The 15,739-nt window shown below is 42.6% G+C and overlaps 1 protein-coding gene across 1 annotated transcript in view; it reads right to left on the bottom strand.

The window, feature by feature from the left end:
* Nfx1 (nuclear transcription factor, X-box binding 1) overlaps positions 1-15,739 on the bottom strand; it is a 67,220-nt gene that overhangs the window by 5,469 nt on the left and 46,012 nt on the right. Inside the window, exons 15-19 of the mRNA XM_051187552.1 lie at positions 14,621-14,700; positions 7,582-7,812; positions 6,876-6,949; positions 5,238-5,339; positions 4,615-4,656 (exon numbers count right to left, since the gene is read on the bottom strand). Of these exons, the coding sequence (XP_051043509.1) occupies positions 4,615-4,656; positions 5,238-5,339; positions 6,876-6,949; positions 7,582-7,812; positions 14,621-14,700 (529 nt within the window). The remainder of the gene's footprint in view (positions 1-4,614; positions 4,657-5,237; positions 5,340-6,875; positions 6,950-7,581; positions 7,813-14,620; positions 14,701-15,739) is intronic.

Below are 15,739 nucleotides of genomic sequence, written 5' to 3'. Positions count from 1 at the left end.
ATTCCAGGCTGGCCTCAAATTCACTAAGAACCAAGGAAGGCCTTGAATTCCTAATCATCCTGCCTCTACCTTCCAAGTACTGGGACTACAGGTATATGCAGCTATACCTGGTCTTTTGGATGTTTTGTTTTGAAACAGGGAATCAATGTATGGCCCTGAACAGCAATCCTTCTGCTTTAGTCTCTCAAGCACTAGGATTATCGTGTCTTAAAAACCAGCCAAGCAACCAACCAGTCAGCAAAAAACACACAGACAGACAAGCACAGGTGGACACACACCCTAAGCAAGCAAGCAAACAATAAAAACCAACACCCAAACCAACCAAACCCCAAGCAAAAAGCATTACTACTCTGGAGATACAACAAGGGTTACTTGGACACAAACAGTATGATATTACCATCAGTTTAGCTGAGCACTGAGATGCCAAAGTGACAATCATGTGGGTAGTTTATTTAGTGTGGATATATGAGACAAAGGAATGAGTCTCCTTCTTCCAAGACAGAGTGAATGGCACGAGATTTTGCTGCTTCACTCAGAATAGTATGCAGTTGAGGCTGGAGAAACAGCAGCTAAGAGCGCAGCTGATATTCCAAAGGGCTTACTTAGGCTTGGTTCTCAGCACCCACATAGTGGCTCCTAACTATCTGTTACTCCAGTTCAGGGGAGCAGATACCCTCTTGTTCTCCATGGATACAAGGCATGCAATCAGTGCATGGATACATATACAGGCAAATACCTGTACCCAAATTATTGTTTCTTAGAAAACATGCAAAATAGATGGGTCTAAATAAGTAACACAGCGGAGATATGGATTGCTGAGTGAAGAGCAGGCTGGTCTTGAGATCAGTGGAATGGTAAGTGGGAGATGACATTCTTTGATGCTTAAGAATAAGGACTGTAGCCAGAGAGATGCTCAGGTCAAGAAGGCTTCTGTTCTCCCAGGGAACCGGAGTTTAGTTACCAGCATCTGTATGGTGCCAGGCTCTCAGGCACTTGCATGTATGTGACATAAATCCACAGACACATAAGTACAATACAAATTAATCTTTTAAAAAGGAGTAAGGTGGCTAGAGAGATGGCCCAATGATAAGTGCACTTATTGCTCTTGCAGAAGACACAGGATTGGTTCTCAGTACACACAACCATCCATAATTCTAGTTCCAGGGGATCTTAACCCTCTTCTGACATCTGAAGGCACCGGGCATGTACACAGTGAGCATACATACATGCAGGCAAAACACTTATACACATGAAATAAATCTAAAAAACATACAAACAAAAAATAAGGGCTGAGCAGTGATAGTGCACGCCTTTAATCCCAGTACTTGGAAGGCACAGATGGATTTCCATGGGTTCAAGGCCTGCCTGGTCTACAAAGCAAGTTCCAGCACAGCCAGAGCTGTTACACAGAGAAACCCTGTCTCAAAAACAAAACCAAACAAAAATAAAACCAAACCAAAACTAAAACAAACAAACCATAGAGCATGGTGACACACTTCTGTAATACTGCAAGTTGGGAGGAGGAGGAGGTGGAAAGCTAGGAGTTGGCCATGGTATGTGTGTGCCCACATTCATATATACATATTTATAGTACAAATAGAATTAAATAAAAAAAAAATATAGAGTCAGGGGCTGAGGAGACAGCTCAGCAAGGAAGAGCACTTGATTAACAAGCTTCCAGGAACCCACATGAAAAGCTGTGTGTAAGTATACATTGTGTTTATGTTGCCATTGACACCAGAGCTGTGGGGAGTGGAGACAGGAGGATCACTGGATCTTGCTAGTCACCAGTCTAGCTACAGGTTCAGTGAAAGACAATCAAGTCTCTCTCTTCTCTGGCAAGCATATCTGCAACACACAGAACCAAGACAACAAGAACAAAACCTATAATAATCTCATGCCAAGAGCCTAATGGAGTTATAAGGCTTTTATTGCTGTTTTAAGGTTTATTTTATTATATGTGTATGAGTATTTTGCCTCAATGTATGTATGTGCACCACATGTAATGTCTGGTACCCAACAAAGTCAGGTCTTCTGGAACTTGAGTTATGGGTGGTTGTGAGCTATCACGAGTGCTGGGAGCCAAACCTGAGTTGTCTCTCCTGTCCTGGCCCTTAGATTTGTTTGTTTTTAAGACAGTTTTACTAAGTTACCCAGGCTGATCCTCAGCTTAGGATCTCTCCACTGGGATCAGGGTATTTATTACATGTGTTCTCACAATAACTTAGGGAAGTAGCTATCCTTACAGGGTTTTTGCTATTGTTTTTTTTTTTTTTTTTTTTTTTTTTTTTTTCTTTAAGAAAATGTGGTTGGATGAGATGATGCAGAGTTTTAATCCCAGCACTCTGGAGGTAGAGGCAGGCAGGCCTCTGTGAGTTCAAGGCCAGCCTGAAGAAAAATGTGATTTGTTAGAGGTCACAGGGTCACATGCTCTGTGAAGGTATGATACAAATCCAGCACTCTGACCCTGCAGCTCTGGGCAGCACCGACCGCTTACAGCTCTGTCAACTACAAAAAAGGAGTTGTGTGGTCCTGATGGTCTTCTTAGAATCCACTGCTTTCTAATTCACATTTTACAGATTATTATTATTATTTTTCTGAGACAGGGTTTCTCTGTGTAGCTTTGGAGCCTGTCCTGGAACTCAGCCAGGCTGGCCTCAAACTCAGAGATCTGCCTATCTCTGCCTCTGAGTGCTGGGATTAAAGACATACACCAACACTACCTGGCTATAGGTGATTATTAAATGACAAGTGTTTTGGCTGGGTGGTGGTGGTGCACACCTGTAATCCTAGCACTTAGGAGGCAAAGGCAGGATGAGGCCATCCTGGTCTACAGAGTGAGTTCCGGGCCAGCCAGGGTACACAGAGAAACTCTATCTCAAAAAACCAATACCAAAACAAACAAACAAATAAACAAAAACAAACAAACAAACAAACAAAAAAGGACTTTGAACAGCACTCAGTAGAGTCATAGCAAGGGAAATGAGGGACTGCTATAAGTACCAAATTACTATCTACACCTTTAGAAAGTGCTAAGACATTCAAAGCCAAATAAGGCTATACAACTTCTCATATATTCAGAAGCATAACTAAAATGAAAAAAACAAAACACAATTCCAAGTTCTGAAAAAAAATGTGTAGCAATAGGAATTACTACACTGCTAGAGAAAGTACAATACAGTTTGGCAGACTGCACAAAAACTGAACATATGTATACTCTATTAAATCAGCAATGTTACTAAGTTCATATCTAACAGAAACATACATTGCCAAGTGAAAGTGGAAGGTAGCCATCGTGGTTTACACCTATGATCCCAACATCTTAGCTCTTAGGAGGCAAATTCTACATAGGGAGTACAAGGTCAGCGTGAATTACATAGTAAGACCTTGTCAAACAAAAACCAGATAGCCAGCCAACAAACCAGAGTTGGGGATGTAGTTCAATGGTACAGTCTATAATTCTAGCATGAGTAGGGGTGGGAGAAGGGAGGTAGAGACAGAAGGAAGCTGGGGATCTCCTAGTCACAAAGTAGCCAAATTGGCAAGCTCTAGATTCAAGGAGAGACCTGGTTTGAAAAAACAAAAAGGATCCCAGCACTGTGGAGGCAGAGGTAGATGGACCTCTGTGAGTTTAAGGCCAACCTAGTTTAATGTTTGCCTGGTGTAAGTAAGGCCCTGGGTTTGTGTCTAAGCATTGCAAAAAGAAAAAAGAAACAGTGTTGGGGAGAGGGATTGAGGTGGGATAAGCAAAGAAAACAAGATCTAAACTGTTTTGGGGGGTACTGTCCTAAGGAATGAACCTGGGGCCTTATGAATGCTAGCTAGCTCTACCGCTTGGCTATATAGCTTCAGCCTTTTTTATTTTGAGATAGCGTCTCAGTAGGCTATTCAGACAGGCCTCAGATACATAGGAATCCTCCAGCCACAGCCTCCCTAGTACTGGGGTTACAGGTGTGCAGCACCATGCCTGGCTTATATTGTGTATGTGTAGACTAGAGATTGGTGTTGGGCATTTTCCTTGATCAGTCTCCACTTTATTATTTGACTTTTTGAAACATGATCTCTCTACACTGCCCTTGCTGTTCTGGAACTCATTATATAGACTAGGCTGGCCTATCCCCGCCACCAGAGTACTAGGATCCACTTTGAACCTGGAGCTTGCCGATTTGGCTACTGGCTGGCTAGGAGATCCCAAGTGTCCTGTCTTTACACCCACCCCCACCCCAGGCCCATGCTAAAGTTACAGGTGTGTGTCATCATGGCAACTTTTATGTGGGTGCTAGGGATCTGAACCCAGGGCTTTATTTTGTGTGGCACATATTTTATAGACTGAGCTATCTTTCCAGCTCCTTATGTTGGGATCAGGAAATTGGTCAGTCACAAAATAAGCATGTTGTGGCATATCAAGGTTGTACCACTCCCAAAACCACAGAGCTTATGTTTCTGAACATGCTGAAATTGCCAAGTGGTTCATCTCAAACAATTTAATTCTAATGACCACATTCCTCTGCTGACAGCAATTAAGACTCAGAACAGATGCTGGGTGATGAATGGTTGTCTCCTCCAATCAGTCATACAGGGCTCAAGAAGTAACACGCTGTTGAAACCACTTACTTTCTCCTTTCCAAGGCAGAACACTCCTCATCACACTGCAACCTTGGTAAACAAATGAAACAAATAGTCAGGGCACAGGTTCTATAGCCACGATCTAGTAAGGAAATCTCAGGTAGATTATGTCAGAATATAGCAGCCCTAGCTTAAGGCCTGGAAGCAGTTTTGAGGCTATCTACTTTTCCAGGTTCACTACATCCCCTGCAAGGCAATCTTACTGTCTTCCCTAAGCCCCAGTCCCCAGTCCAGAGATGGCTGAAGGAGTCCTTCTCAAAGGGGGATGAACAGGCTCAGAGTGGAGTCTAGCAGTTCTTTGTAGGCTTGAGGTCACCCCCCACTTCTCTTTCTAGGTACAGCCACCACCTTGGATCTTGGTTCTGTGGGATGAGCTAGACAAATTTAGGTTCCTGGTGCTTTCTCTGTCCAATCACTTAAGTGAGGCCTGGGAAACCTACTTTGGTCTTTGCTGTGTTCTAAGCAGCACTGTGTTGGGATGGACATAGTTCCAACATCCCAGTCTCCTGAATACCACATGTGTGTGAGATGTTACCGTGGAAGACTGAGACAGTTGAATTTTTGTAGAAACCGATGAACTGGAGAAAGAAGGCACATACTTCCAAAATTACCTGGCTTGTTGAACTTCCTTCTTGGTAATGAATTTGCTGATCTCCACTGAATCTCCAAGCTGCATGTCCATTATTTTAGTGGCCATAGAGATAGCAGCTATTCTGAAATATAGAAAAGAGGCATTGCAGTGTCATAAGACCCTCCCCATGCTAGGGACACAGACACTTCCTTCAAAGCTCATCAACCTGTGACCCTGTGTTGTTCCTGTGACCTGGGAAGCTCATCTATCATTACATGTTCACTGTAGTACTACACTGAAACTACTGACACGCTTATGGTATATGTCTTCATTTTGATTCTAAGCAGCTGCACAGGAAGGAAAGAGTTAACACAATTCCTTCCTTTCTTCCTTCCATCCTTCCCTCATGCCCTTCTTTCTTCCTTACTTTTTCCTTGTTTTTTTTTTTTTTTTTGAGACAAAGTTTTTCTGTATAGCCCTGGCTGTCTTGGATCTTGATTTTAGACCAGACTAGCCTCGAACTCATAGAGATCCTCTTGCTTCTCTCTGTCTCCTGAGTGCTGGGATTAAAGGTATGTACCATCACCATGTAGCTTTAATACAACTTTCTATCTCCAGAACATCCAAGCCAATGTCCAATAATTGATTCAAATTGCCAATCAGGCCAGACATAGTGGCACAGGTCTTTAATCCCAGCCCTTTCGAGGCAGAGGTTGGTAGATCTGTGGATTTGAGGTTAGCTTAGTCTACACAGTGAGCTCAGGCCAACCAGCATTACAAAGTAAAACCTTGTCTCAAAAACCAAAAATCAACACACAAAGCCAACAATTAGCCAACCAGGTATCCATGGAAGCCGGTTGTCATACAGCCATGGAATGCTTTCACATCTAGTTAAGAGATATACACAGCCAACCACTCCCAAACACTTCACCTCTGTATAACCACATGGGTGTCAATACTTCAGGAGGCTATAAGGATACTACCAGAATAATCAGAAACCCTATGCTTGTAATGAGACAGGGAACCTTAGCTGTGTAGAATAGTAAAGCAATTTATCTAACTTCAAGACTTTTTCCTTTCTATCTCATGGTGGAATTAGATGAAAAAGAGGTGGCAAGAGTTGGAAACGAGGAAGTGAAGCATTTCTTTTACAAACTAAAGGCAAGAAAAGGCGTTTAAGTATTAAAAAAAAATGTTGTTGTATATACATGTGGTTGGCAGGGCACACATGCCATGACAGGTGGAACTGCTCTCTTTCCTCCTTTAAGACACCAGCCTCCAGGGCTGGAACTCAGGTTACCAGGTTTGCAGGAGAGCCTCTGCCCTCTGAGACAGCTCATCAGCCCAGAAAAAGCACTTTAAAGTACCTCAGACACATTAAAATCACTTTTGTTAGCCAGGCAGTGGTGGCACACGCCTTTAATCCCAGCACTCGAGAGGCAGAGGCAGAGACAGGCAGATCTCTGTGAGTTCAAGATCAGCTAGCCTGGTCTACAAGAGCTAGTTCCAGGACAGCCTCCAAAGCCACAACTCCCAATGACAAACATCACCAAGTTCTTAGGGCTGGAGCTATAGCTCAGTGGCAGAGCATTTATTTACCTAGCATGTGCAGGACCCTGGGTTTGGGTCTCCAGCATTAAAGGAACACACTGATTTCAAGCCCTTATGTAGCACTGACCTTTGATAGGTGCCGGATGCTTCGGAGCAGATCACCATTTCTTTTCTTCTCCCACATTCACATTGCAACTCTACCTGAAATATTAGTGAGCAGGGGGTGACTGTGTGCAAGAGAACTGTGTGAGAACCAGGCAGGGGTCACCATTAAAGCCCTTCCCAAATCCAAGCACAGAGGCTTAGCCTTTCCAGAGGCTCAAGAGGCTGACCACCCTACATGCAGACTGATGGTACAGCAATGGACACACTGGGAGGCACCTGTCCTGCTGTAATGCCCCTTTCTGGAATGTACTTCTTTTTTTATTCCCAGATGAAAGGGCAAACCTAGAATGAAGCTTGTAACCCTGAATCCGTGTTACACACTTGATGAAGGTCCAACCAAGGCCCAGATGATGACTCTGCTCCCATCTCCTCAGGGTGGCCCTTGCTGGTCCCTTGACCAGACTAAAACCCCCCACTTACCTTCCATGAGGGTGTAAGTACTCCTCTATGACACCAGAGTCCTAATTACCCGAGTCATCACTTAGCTATTATCTGTCCAATCATAATTTAAGGAACCACATATCTCTTGTTCACTAGGTTTAGCAACCAGCACTGCACAGTGTCATTCAGACTGCATGACTTTTCTTGGTGACTTGCACTTCCTAGATGCATATACAGGGGCCACTGCAGTCAATTCTGGATTCATTATTAGCTGAGACAACACTTACCTTGGCTTTACAAGCTGTCACCGGGCAGGGTAAACTGGGGTGGCAGGGTGCCATACATGGGTGGCCACAGTCAGCTCTGGGTGTGGTACAGGGCTGTTTGCAGGCCTCATCCACAAGGCATTCTCCTTTGTGACAGAGTCTTTGACATTTGTGCATCCCACAGGGTAGCATGGCATTGCAGGGTAATCCACAAGAGATATCAACCAGGTGACAGGGGATGTTGCTTCGTAACTAGGAGAGAGAGAAGCAGCCAGATTCTCATCTTTGTGTGCATTCTGGGTGAATTTCCACTCTTAGAATGTATTCTTTTACCTTTTACTTTTTGTAGTACTGAGGCTGAATTGGGGGCCTCATGAATGCTCAGCAAATACTGTACCCCTGAGCTATGTTCCTACACCTTAGACTCTTCAGAAAATGAGCTCTGTATTTTGTGTTGATGTGTGTTCATTTAGTGTGTGTGACATGGCATCCATGTAGAGGTCAAAAAACAGTTTGCATGAGTTGGTTCTCTGGCTTTCAGTATGTGGGTTCCAGGGACTAAACTCAGGTCATCAGACTTGGTGACAGGTAGTCACCATGTGGCTGGCCCTGTTTAGGGATTTTTGAGACAAGATCTCCAATACCTAAAACACGTGGCCTCAGTTTCCTGATATGGGATTCTATGCATGTGCCATGGTAACTGGTTTAAATCTTTTTTTTTTTTTTTTTTTTTTTTTTTGAGGCAGGGTTTACTATGTAAATAAAGCTGGACTCAAAGCACAGAGATCTACCTGCTTCTGCTTTCTGAGTATTGAATTAAAGTTGGGTACCACTACACACAGCCATAAAGATGAAAACAGATTTTTGTTTCTGAGACAGGATTTCTCTGTATAATAGCCCTGGCTGTCCTGGAACTCCCTCTACCAGGCTGGCCTGCTTTTACCTCTCAATTGTAAGTGTGCACCACCACTGCTTAACAACAGTTATATTTTCAAAGTCCAGGTGTCCTTGCCAGGCACTGGTGGTGCATGCCTTTGATCCCAGCACTCGGGAGGCAGAGGCAGGCGGATCTCTGCGAGTCCAAGGCCAGCCTGATCTACAGAGCTAGTTCTAGGACAGCTAGAGCTGTCACACAGAGAAACCCTGTCTAGAAAAACCAATAAACAAACAAACAAATAACATAAAGTCCAGATGTACAAGTGGGTAGGAAAGGAAAACAAATGGAAACTTTGATTAAGGATAAAGTTGTGGCAGCAGCCACATGTGACCCAGCAAATTTCTTAATAAATGGGTAATAAACAGATGAGACCAGGTAACTAGGGAATAGTTTTGAAATGCCATAACTGTGATTGTGGTACATGCCAAATGTCCTAGCATACAAGAGGCTGAGGTAGGATGACTGAGTTTGAAGTCAGCCTGAGCACAAGACCCTGTCTTAACATTCCAACTTTCCCTTCCTCCCCCTAGAACCTCTATGACAAACTAGTCTCATAGATCTCTGAGTTGAAAAACTAACCCTTATATGCTAGGACAGGAATACTCTTGGCACTGTTACAGGGTTGTATTACATGACTAAATATTCAACTATTCTATCACATCTCCCAGCTGATGGTCTCTTAACTTCAGGTAGCCCTGTCATAAAGAATGACAAGCCAAGGACTGGTAAATTGGCTAAGTGGGTAAAAGCACATGCTGCCAAGCCTGATGAATTCAAGTCTCAGGACCCATACAGGAGTAAAGAACCAACTCCTACAAGCTGTCATCTGACCTCCACACATAACTCTGTGGCACACAACACTTCCCCCCATCACTCTCTCACATACATACATACACACATACATACATTTTAATGAAGAGGCAACAGGAACTCTCAACTCATTTTTTTGTCTTGAGAAACTACCTGTTTCTAGGCCTCCTGTTGCTGGAAAAACAATGGAAATTTACTACTATGAGATCAAAAGCTTGCTTGCTTGCTTCCTTCCTTTTCTTTCTGTCCTTTTTTTGAGACAGGGCTTCTCTGTGTAGCCTTGGCTGTCATGGAACTCTCTGTAGACCAGACTGGCCTACAGATCTGCCCGCCTCCACCTCTCAAATGCTGGGATTAAAGGCATGTGCCACCACTGCCTGATTGAAACAGGGTCTTATGTAGTATAGGCTGGCTTTGAACTCTCGATCCTCCTGCTCCTACTTCCTCACTTGGGATTACAGGTATGTGTTACTATGCTCAGCTTCAAGGTTACTTTTATGGGTCCACTCAAATTCCTTTAAGAGTTGTTGAAATTTGGAAACAATTTTTATTTCAGTGACACCTGACTTTTTATTTTGACATGAAATGAAGTCTTGCTGTGCAACTCAAGCTGGCCTCAAAGTCTTTCTTCCTTTGATTCAGCCTTTCTAATGCTGAGATCACAAGCATTTACCAACACATCCAGCTCCAGAGACACCATTCACCTTCTACCTTTGAAGAGGTCTCCAGTCTAGAACACACATGCTTCCAATTACTTTGGAACTAGGGCTACGTTCTGCTTATGTTTTGAGCTCTTGTCACCCATTCCTCACAGGACTTGCTTGTATCTTACTGTCCTTTATAGTGTTATTTCTTCTAGAATGACTTTCTTTGGCAGATCTATCCCCCTAGGACTCTGCATTCCTCACATTACTATACTTACAATTGTCTGTTTCTATCTGCTCACTCATCCCTGAATGATGGATCCACAAAGGCAGGGATGTATTAGTCTTGTTAACTTCTGAGTCATCCCATATCTAGTCTATTACCTGACATAGAGTAAGCATTCAATTATTATTTGCTGAATAAAGGTAATACAGAAGTATTTTACAGCAGATAAACTGACGGAGAAAAGGAAGGTCCACAGACTGAATATGGTGGCACATGTCTGTAATCCCAGTATCTAGAAGGTAGAGTCAGGAGACCAAGATGTTTGGCTACATAGCAAGTTCAAGACCAATTTGAGCTACATAAAATCCTGCCTCAAAGCAATCACAAAACAGATAGAGAAGGAACATGAAGGACTATGACTTAAGAACCACCACAGGAAAAATATGACCATTAAAGATAAGAGATTATTGAAAACACATTACAAATATCAAGGGTTATGTTATGAAGTAACAAGAGCAGGCTACAAAAATATATCTTGGGAGCAGGAGAAGCATGTGCCACATATCCTGGATGTACAACAAGATGTTAAAGAACATTTCTTTCACGGGCTAGGGATACTACAGCTCAGCACAGGACCCTGGATATTTCTGTTGCTGTGATAAAATAGCCTGACAAAAAGAAGCATAGAGGAGGAAAGGGTTTATTTGGCTTACAATTCCAGGTTACAGTTCATTATTGCATTTAAGTCAAGGCAGGAACTCAAGCAGCTAGTCGTATCCACAGTCAAGGGAAGGGAGAAATGAATACACACATGTTGCTTGCTGCTCAGCTTGATTTCTCCACTCATACAGTTTAGGGTGTTCTGCCTAGGGAATAGTGGGCTGTGTCTTCCCACACCCATCAACAAGGCCAATCCCCCACAGACACACCCACAGGCCAAATCTGATCTTAAGTAACTCCTCATTAAGGTCCTTTTTCTGGGTGATTCTAGGTTGTGTCAAGGTAACAATTAAACCGGCACAATCCACCCCTTGTCAAATTAACACACAAACATGTCACTATGAACAATAATTTTACATTGCTTAGTCCCCAAATCTCATGGTAATATCTTAATATAAAATATAGTCCAACTCCAAAAAAGCCCCCCAAAGTCTTCAAAAATTCCAACACTTCAAAAGTCCAAAGTCTCTTTAAAAGTCCAAAGTTTCTTAATTGTGAGCTCCTGCAAGATAAAAAACAAGTTATACACTTAAACATTCTTATTCCAAAAGGGAAGACCTAGGGCATAAAAGCAGCTACACTAATAAGGCAAAACCCAAATCCTGCAGCTCAATGTCCAAAATGGGGAACTGAATCATAATGTAATCTTCCAGGTTGCAGAGGGTCACACAGCCTTACTTCTTCAACTCTGGCATCTGCAGGGCACACAGCTTCTCTCTTAGGCTGGTCCATCCACTCTAGTGTCTCTCACTGGTGAACATTCTGAAGTTCTGGCATTGCCACTGCAACTGAGGCTCCACCTTCACCAGTGGCCTCTCTGGGGCTCTCTGTAGGGAGTTGGACCCTACCACATGATGTCTGACCTTCAAAACCAATACCATGCGATAACTCCTATAACATCAAGTTCTGCTGTACGTTTGAGATGTTGTCTGGCCCTGGACAACAGCTATGTAAGCTACTTTGTGCTGGCCCCAAGGAAATACTTGTCTCTGCAAACGTTTTTGCACCACTGGTGCCATCGCTTATCAATCATGGCTTTTCTTCAGCCCTAGTCTGATCAGCACACACAGGTTATTAGTCAAAAGAGTACGTGAAAGGTTCAATTCCTGATAAAGTTCTTGCTCCCCACTGAAACCTCAAGAACCACACCTCAAAGGGAACACATTTCTTCCAAGCTCCTACTAACATGGCCCACTTATCTCTGCCACAGCATTCAATGGCTTATACAGCCCAGTTCTAGAGTCTCCCATATATATATATATATTCTTCCCTCTAAAACAACATGGCCAGGTTTATTACAACAACAACAACAACTTTATTCCTCAGTACCAATTTTGGTTCTAGTTTCATTTACATTGCTGTGAAAGAATAGCCCAAGAAAAGCCACAGTGGTAGGAAATAGTTTATTTGGCTTACAATTACAATTACTGAAACAAGTTAGGGAGGAGCAGCCGGTTACAGCACACCCACTGTCACAGAATCACAGAAGAGGGAGAGAGTGCTGCTTGTTTGTTGGCCAGCCTGGTCTCTCCACTCTTACACAGTCAGGACCCCATGCCCAGGGAACCATGCCTTCACATCAGTTAACAACCGATGATCCCACAGGCTAACCGGGTGTAAGTAATTTCTCATTAAAACTCTCTTCTCTGGTTATTCTAGGTTGTATCAAGTGGTGTTATTTAAAACTAACCAACACACCCAACGTGTACACAGCCCTTGGTTTAATCCCCAGCACAGCAAACAAAGAAACTGTTTTTGTACTAGAACTAGCTGTAATAAATATGCACTAAAAAATTATAACTTGTGTGTATGATCACATATGTGCCATGATGCCTGTATAGAGGTCAGAGGACAACTTGAGAAACCTGGTCTCCTTTTCTACCATATGATCTACTATCTAACTCAGGCTAATAGGCTTGGCAAACACCTTTATCCACCAAACCATCTTGCTGGCTCCTAAATATATACCAACATTTACAATTTTTATTTATTTATTTACTTTTGCCTGCATGCATGTATGCATGCCTTATGCCCTTCAGGTCAGAGAGTGTAACGGGTACGGTTTTTTCCGCCTGCCGCCACTACCGTACTCCTTACAAGAGAGGGCACAGGATTCCTTAGAACCGGAGTGACAGATGGTTGGAATTGCCATGTGGGTGCTGGGAACTGAACCCAAGTCCTCTGGAAAAGCAGCAAGTTTTCCTAACAGCCGAGTCATCACTCCTGCCTCTATTTATATAATATTTAAAATGCACTCTCTAAGAATTTCATACACAGTCTGGTGGTGGGTATCACCTGCAGAGGCAGGCAGATTTCTTTGAGTTCAAGGTCAGCCTGGTCTACATAACTAGTTCTAGGACAGCCAGGGCTACACAAAAAGCCTTGTCTTAAAAAAGAAAAAGGGAAATTCCAATGTATTTTGTATATCTATCCTCCATATTTATTTAATGTACGTGCATTTGAGTGTCCATGTGCGCACCTGCATGTGTGTGCATACATGGAAGCCAGAGGACAACTTGTGGAGCTGGCTCTTTGCTTTTACCATGTGGGCTCTAGAAAGCAAACTCAGGTCATAAGATTTGTCAGCAAGTGCCCCTACCCATTGAGCCATCTTGCTGGCCCAATTATGCACCTAAAAATGGCTAAAAAGATGGTTGAGCAGTTAACACCTGAATTAGTTCCCAGCACCTATCAGGGGCTTGCAACTTCCTATAACTCCAGCTCCAGGGGATTCAATGTCTCTGACCTCTGAGGGCATCTGTATTGTACACTCATACAATTAAAAATAAAAAAAAAAAAAATAAAAGATTAAAAAAAAATGTTTAAAAGGGTTTATAGCAATTAGCCAAACATGGCTTATAGGTTAAGAATGAAGGTGTCCTTGTGGTAGAGGTCCTATGATCCAGTAATCAGGATAAAAACCTACATAAAATCTAAGAAGGAAAGGCAGCTGGTAGAGGCTATCTTTACTCCTAGATTCTGTCACTGAAACACTTTTCCTAGGCCAGTGACTACCTAGCCCATGCTGGGCAACCTAGTGTCTTTAAACACAGCATGTGCTCTCAAGGTCAACTCCGATGCATTTCTTCGTTGTATAACCAGATTTTAAAATAGAGCAAAGTTAGAGAGATAGCTCAGTAGCTAAGAGCACTGGCTGCTCTTCTGGAGGACCCACGTTTGATTCCCAGCACCTACATGGCAGTTTGCAACACCATCTGTAACCACAGTCCCACGGGATCTGATGTCTTCTTTTAGCCTCCATGGACACCAGGCATACACATGGTACACAGACATACATGCAGGCAAAAGCACTCATAAACATGAAATTAAAATAAACTTCAAAAACTTATTTTATTATTACTGTGTGTGTGTGTGTGTGTACATGCGTGTGTGTATATGTGCATACAAGTGTGCTATGGTGCTCATGTGAAGGTCAGACAGAGGTCAACCTTATGCAATCAATTTTCTCCTTCCACCTTTTATGTAGGTTAAAGGGATTAAACTCAGGTTGTCAGGTTTGTTATGGTGTCTTTAAGCTGGGCCACTTTGCCAGCCTCTGATAAATTTTATTATATGCAAATTTTAACATCAAAGTGAAAAAGGTGATAGTACAAAGCTTCTGCTTCTTGGACTATATTTATTTTTAGAAATGAAACAAACAATGTTTAAACAATTAACCATCTCTAACTGGAACAAAAGACATCCAGGAGAGAGAAAACTTACCTCATGCTTGCCCATGCACCACTTCTGAGTTAGGAACGTACAAGGAGGACACTTCTCCTCACTATGACAAGAATGATACACTGCAAAAACAGAAACATAACTTTAGGAATAATTTCTGAGTAAGGGCACAAATACTATTAGCATGTAATAAGTGGTGTATAACAATTGGACTTTCAAATTCTACAGTTAGGGCTTATTCTAAACGGTCACAAGGAAGTAGAAATGGATATGGCTTTATATCTATGAGTACTGGAAAATGAGCATCTGGGGCTAGGAAAGTGACTTAGGAGGTAAAATTTGCTGCTTTTCCAGAGTACTCAAATTTGGGTCCCAGTGCCCAGTGACTCACAATTGGCTGTAACTCTAGCTCAAGGGGAATAAATGTCCTCTTCTTGCCTATGTTGGCGCCTATAAATGTACCAGATACACACACACACACACACACACACACACACACACACACACACACACACACGACTCTAGTAATGGGAGATTTTTTTTTTTTCATTTTCTCAAGATCCCACTCACTGACATCACAATGGATATTCAAAAGACACACTTAACGTTCTTACTAAGGATACTTCCCAGCAGGATTTAAATATCATCTGTAATTCTTGCAAGCTGGCGGAAAAGAGGGGCTGGGTGGGAACTAGCCTGGACATTTTATGTTGGTATGACTAGCAAGAAAGGAATTTATAAACCATGCCAGAAAGACCATTCTAAATTTCCCAAGGGAAGGGTTTTCTACTTCATGACAAATTTGCATAGTTCTGTTTTATTGTAGTAACTTAAAAAAACCGAGACATGGTCATCTAAGTTAAGTTCAAATCACATGGCTAGCCTTAGGGTAGGTATCAGATCTGGTATCCAGAGTTATTCCTTAGAGGCTTGGTAAATGAAACAATGCACCTGTTGTGTATCAGTTTCCTCTGAGAATGAAACATTCCATTCTCCAGGGAAACTCCTCAAGTAAGGCAAACTAACTCAGCATAGTTTCAGAAGTCCCTGAAACTGACCAGGTTAGCAAACTAGGCTGAGTAGATAGGGAATATGTGATGTGTTATCAGTGGTTTTTGGTCTGGTATCTATAGCAGACCAAACACTGAAAACAACTTAAAT

This window comes from Phodopus roborovskii, unplaced genomic scaffold, assembly GCF_943737965.1.
Source record: "Phodopus roborovskii unplaced genomic scaffold, PHOROB, whole genome shotgun sequence".
Taxonomy (NCBI): Eukaryota; Metazoa; Chordata; class Mammalia; order Rodentia; family Cricetidae; genus Phodopus; species Phodopus roborovskii.
This window is presented reverse-complemented; position numbering and strand designations above follow the sequence as displayed.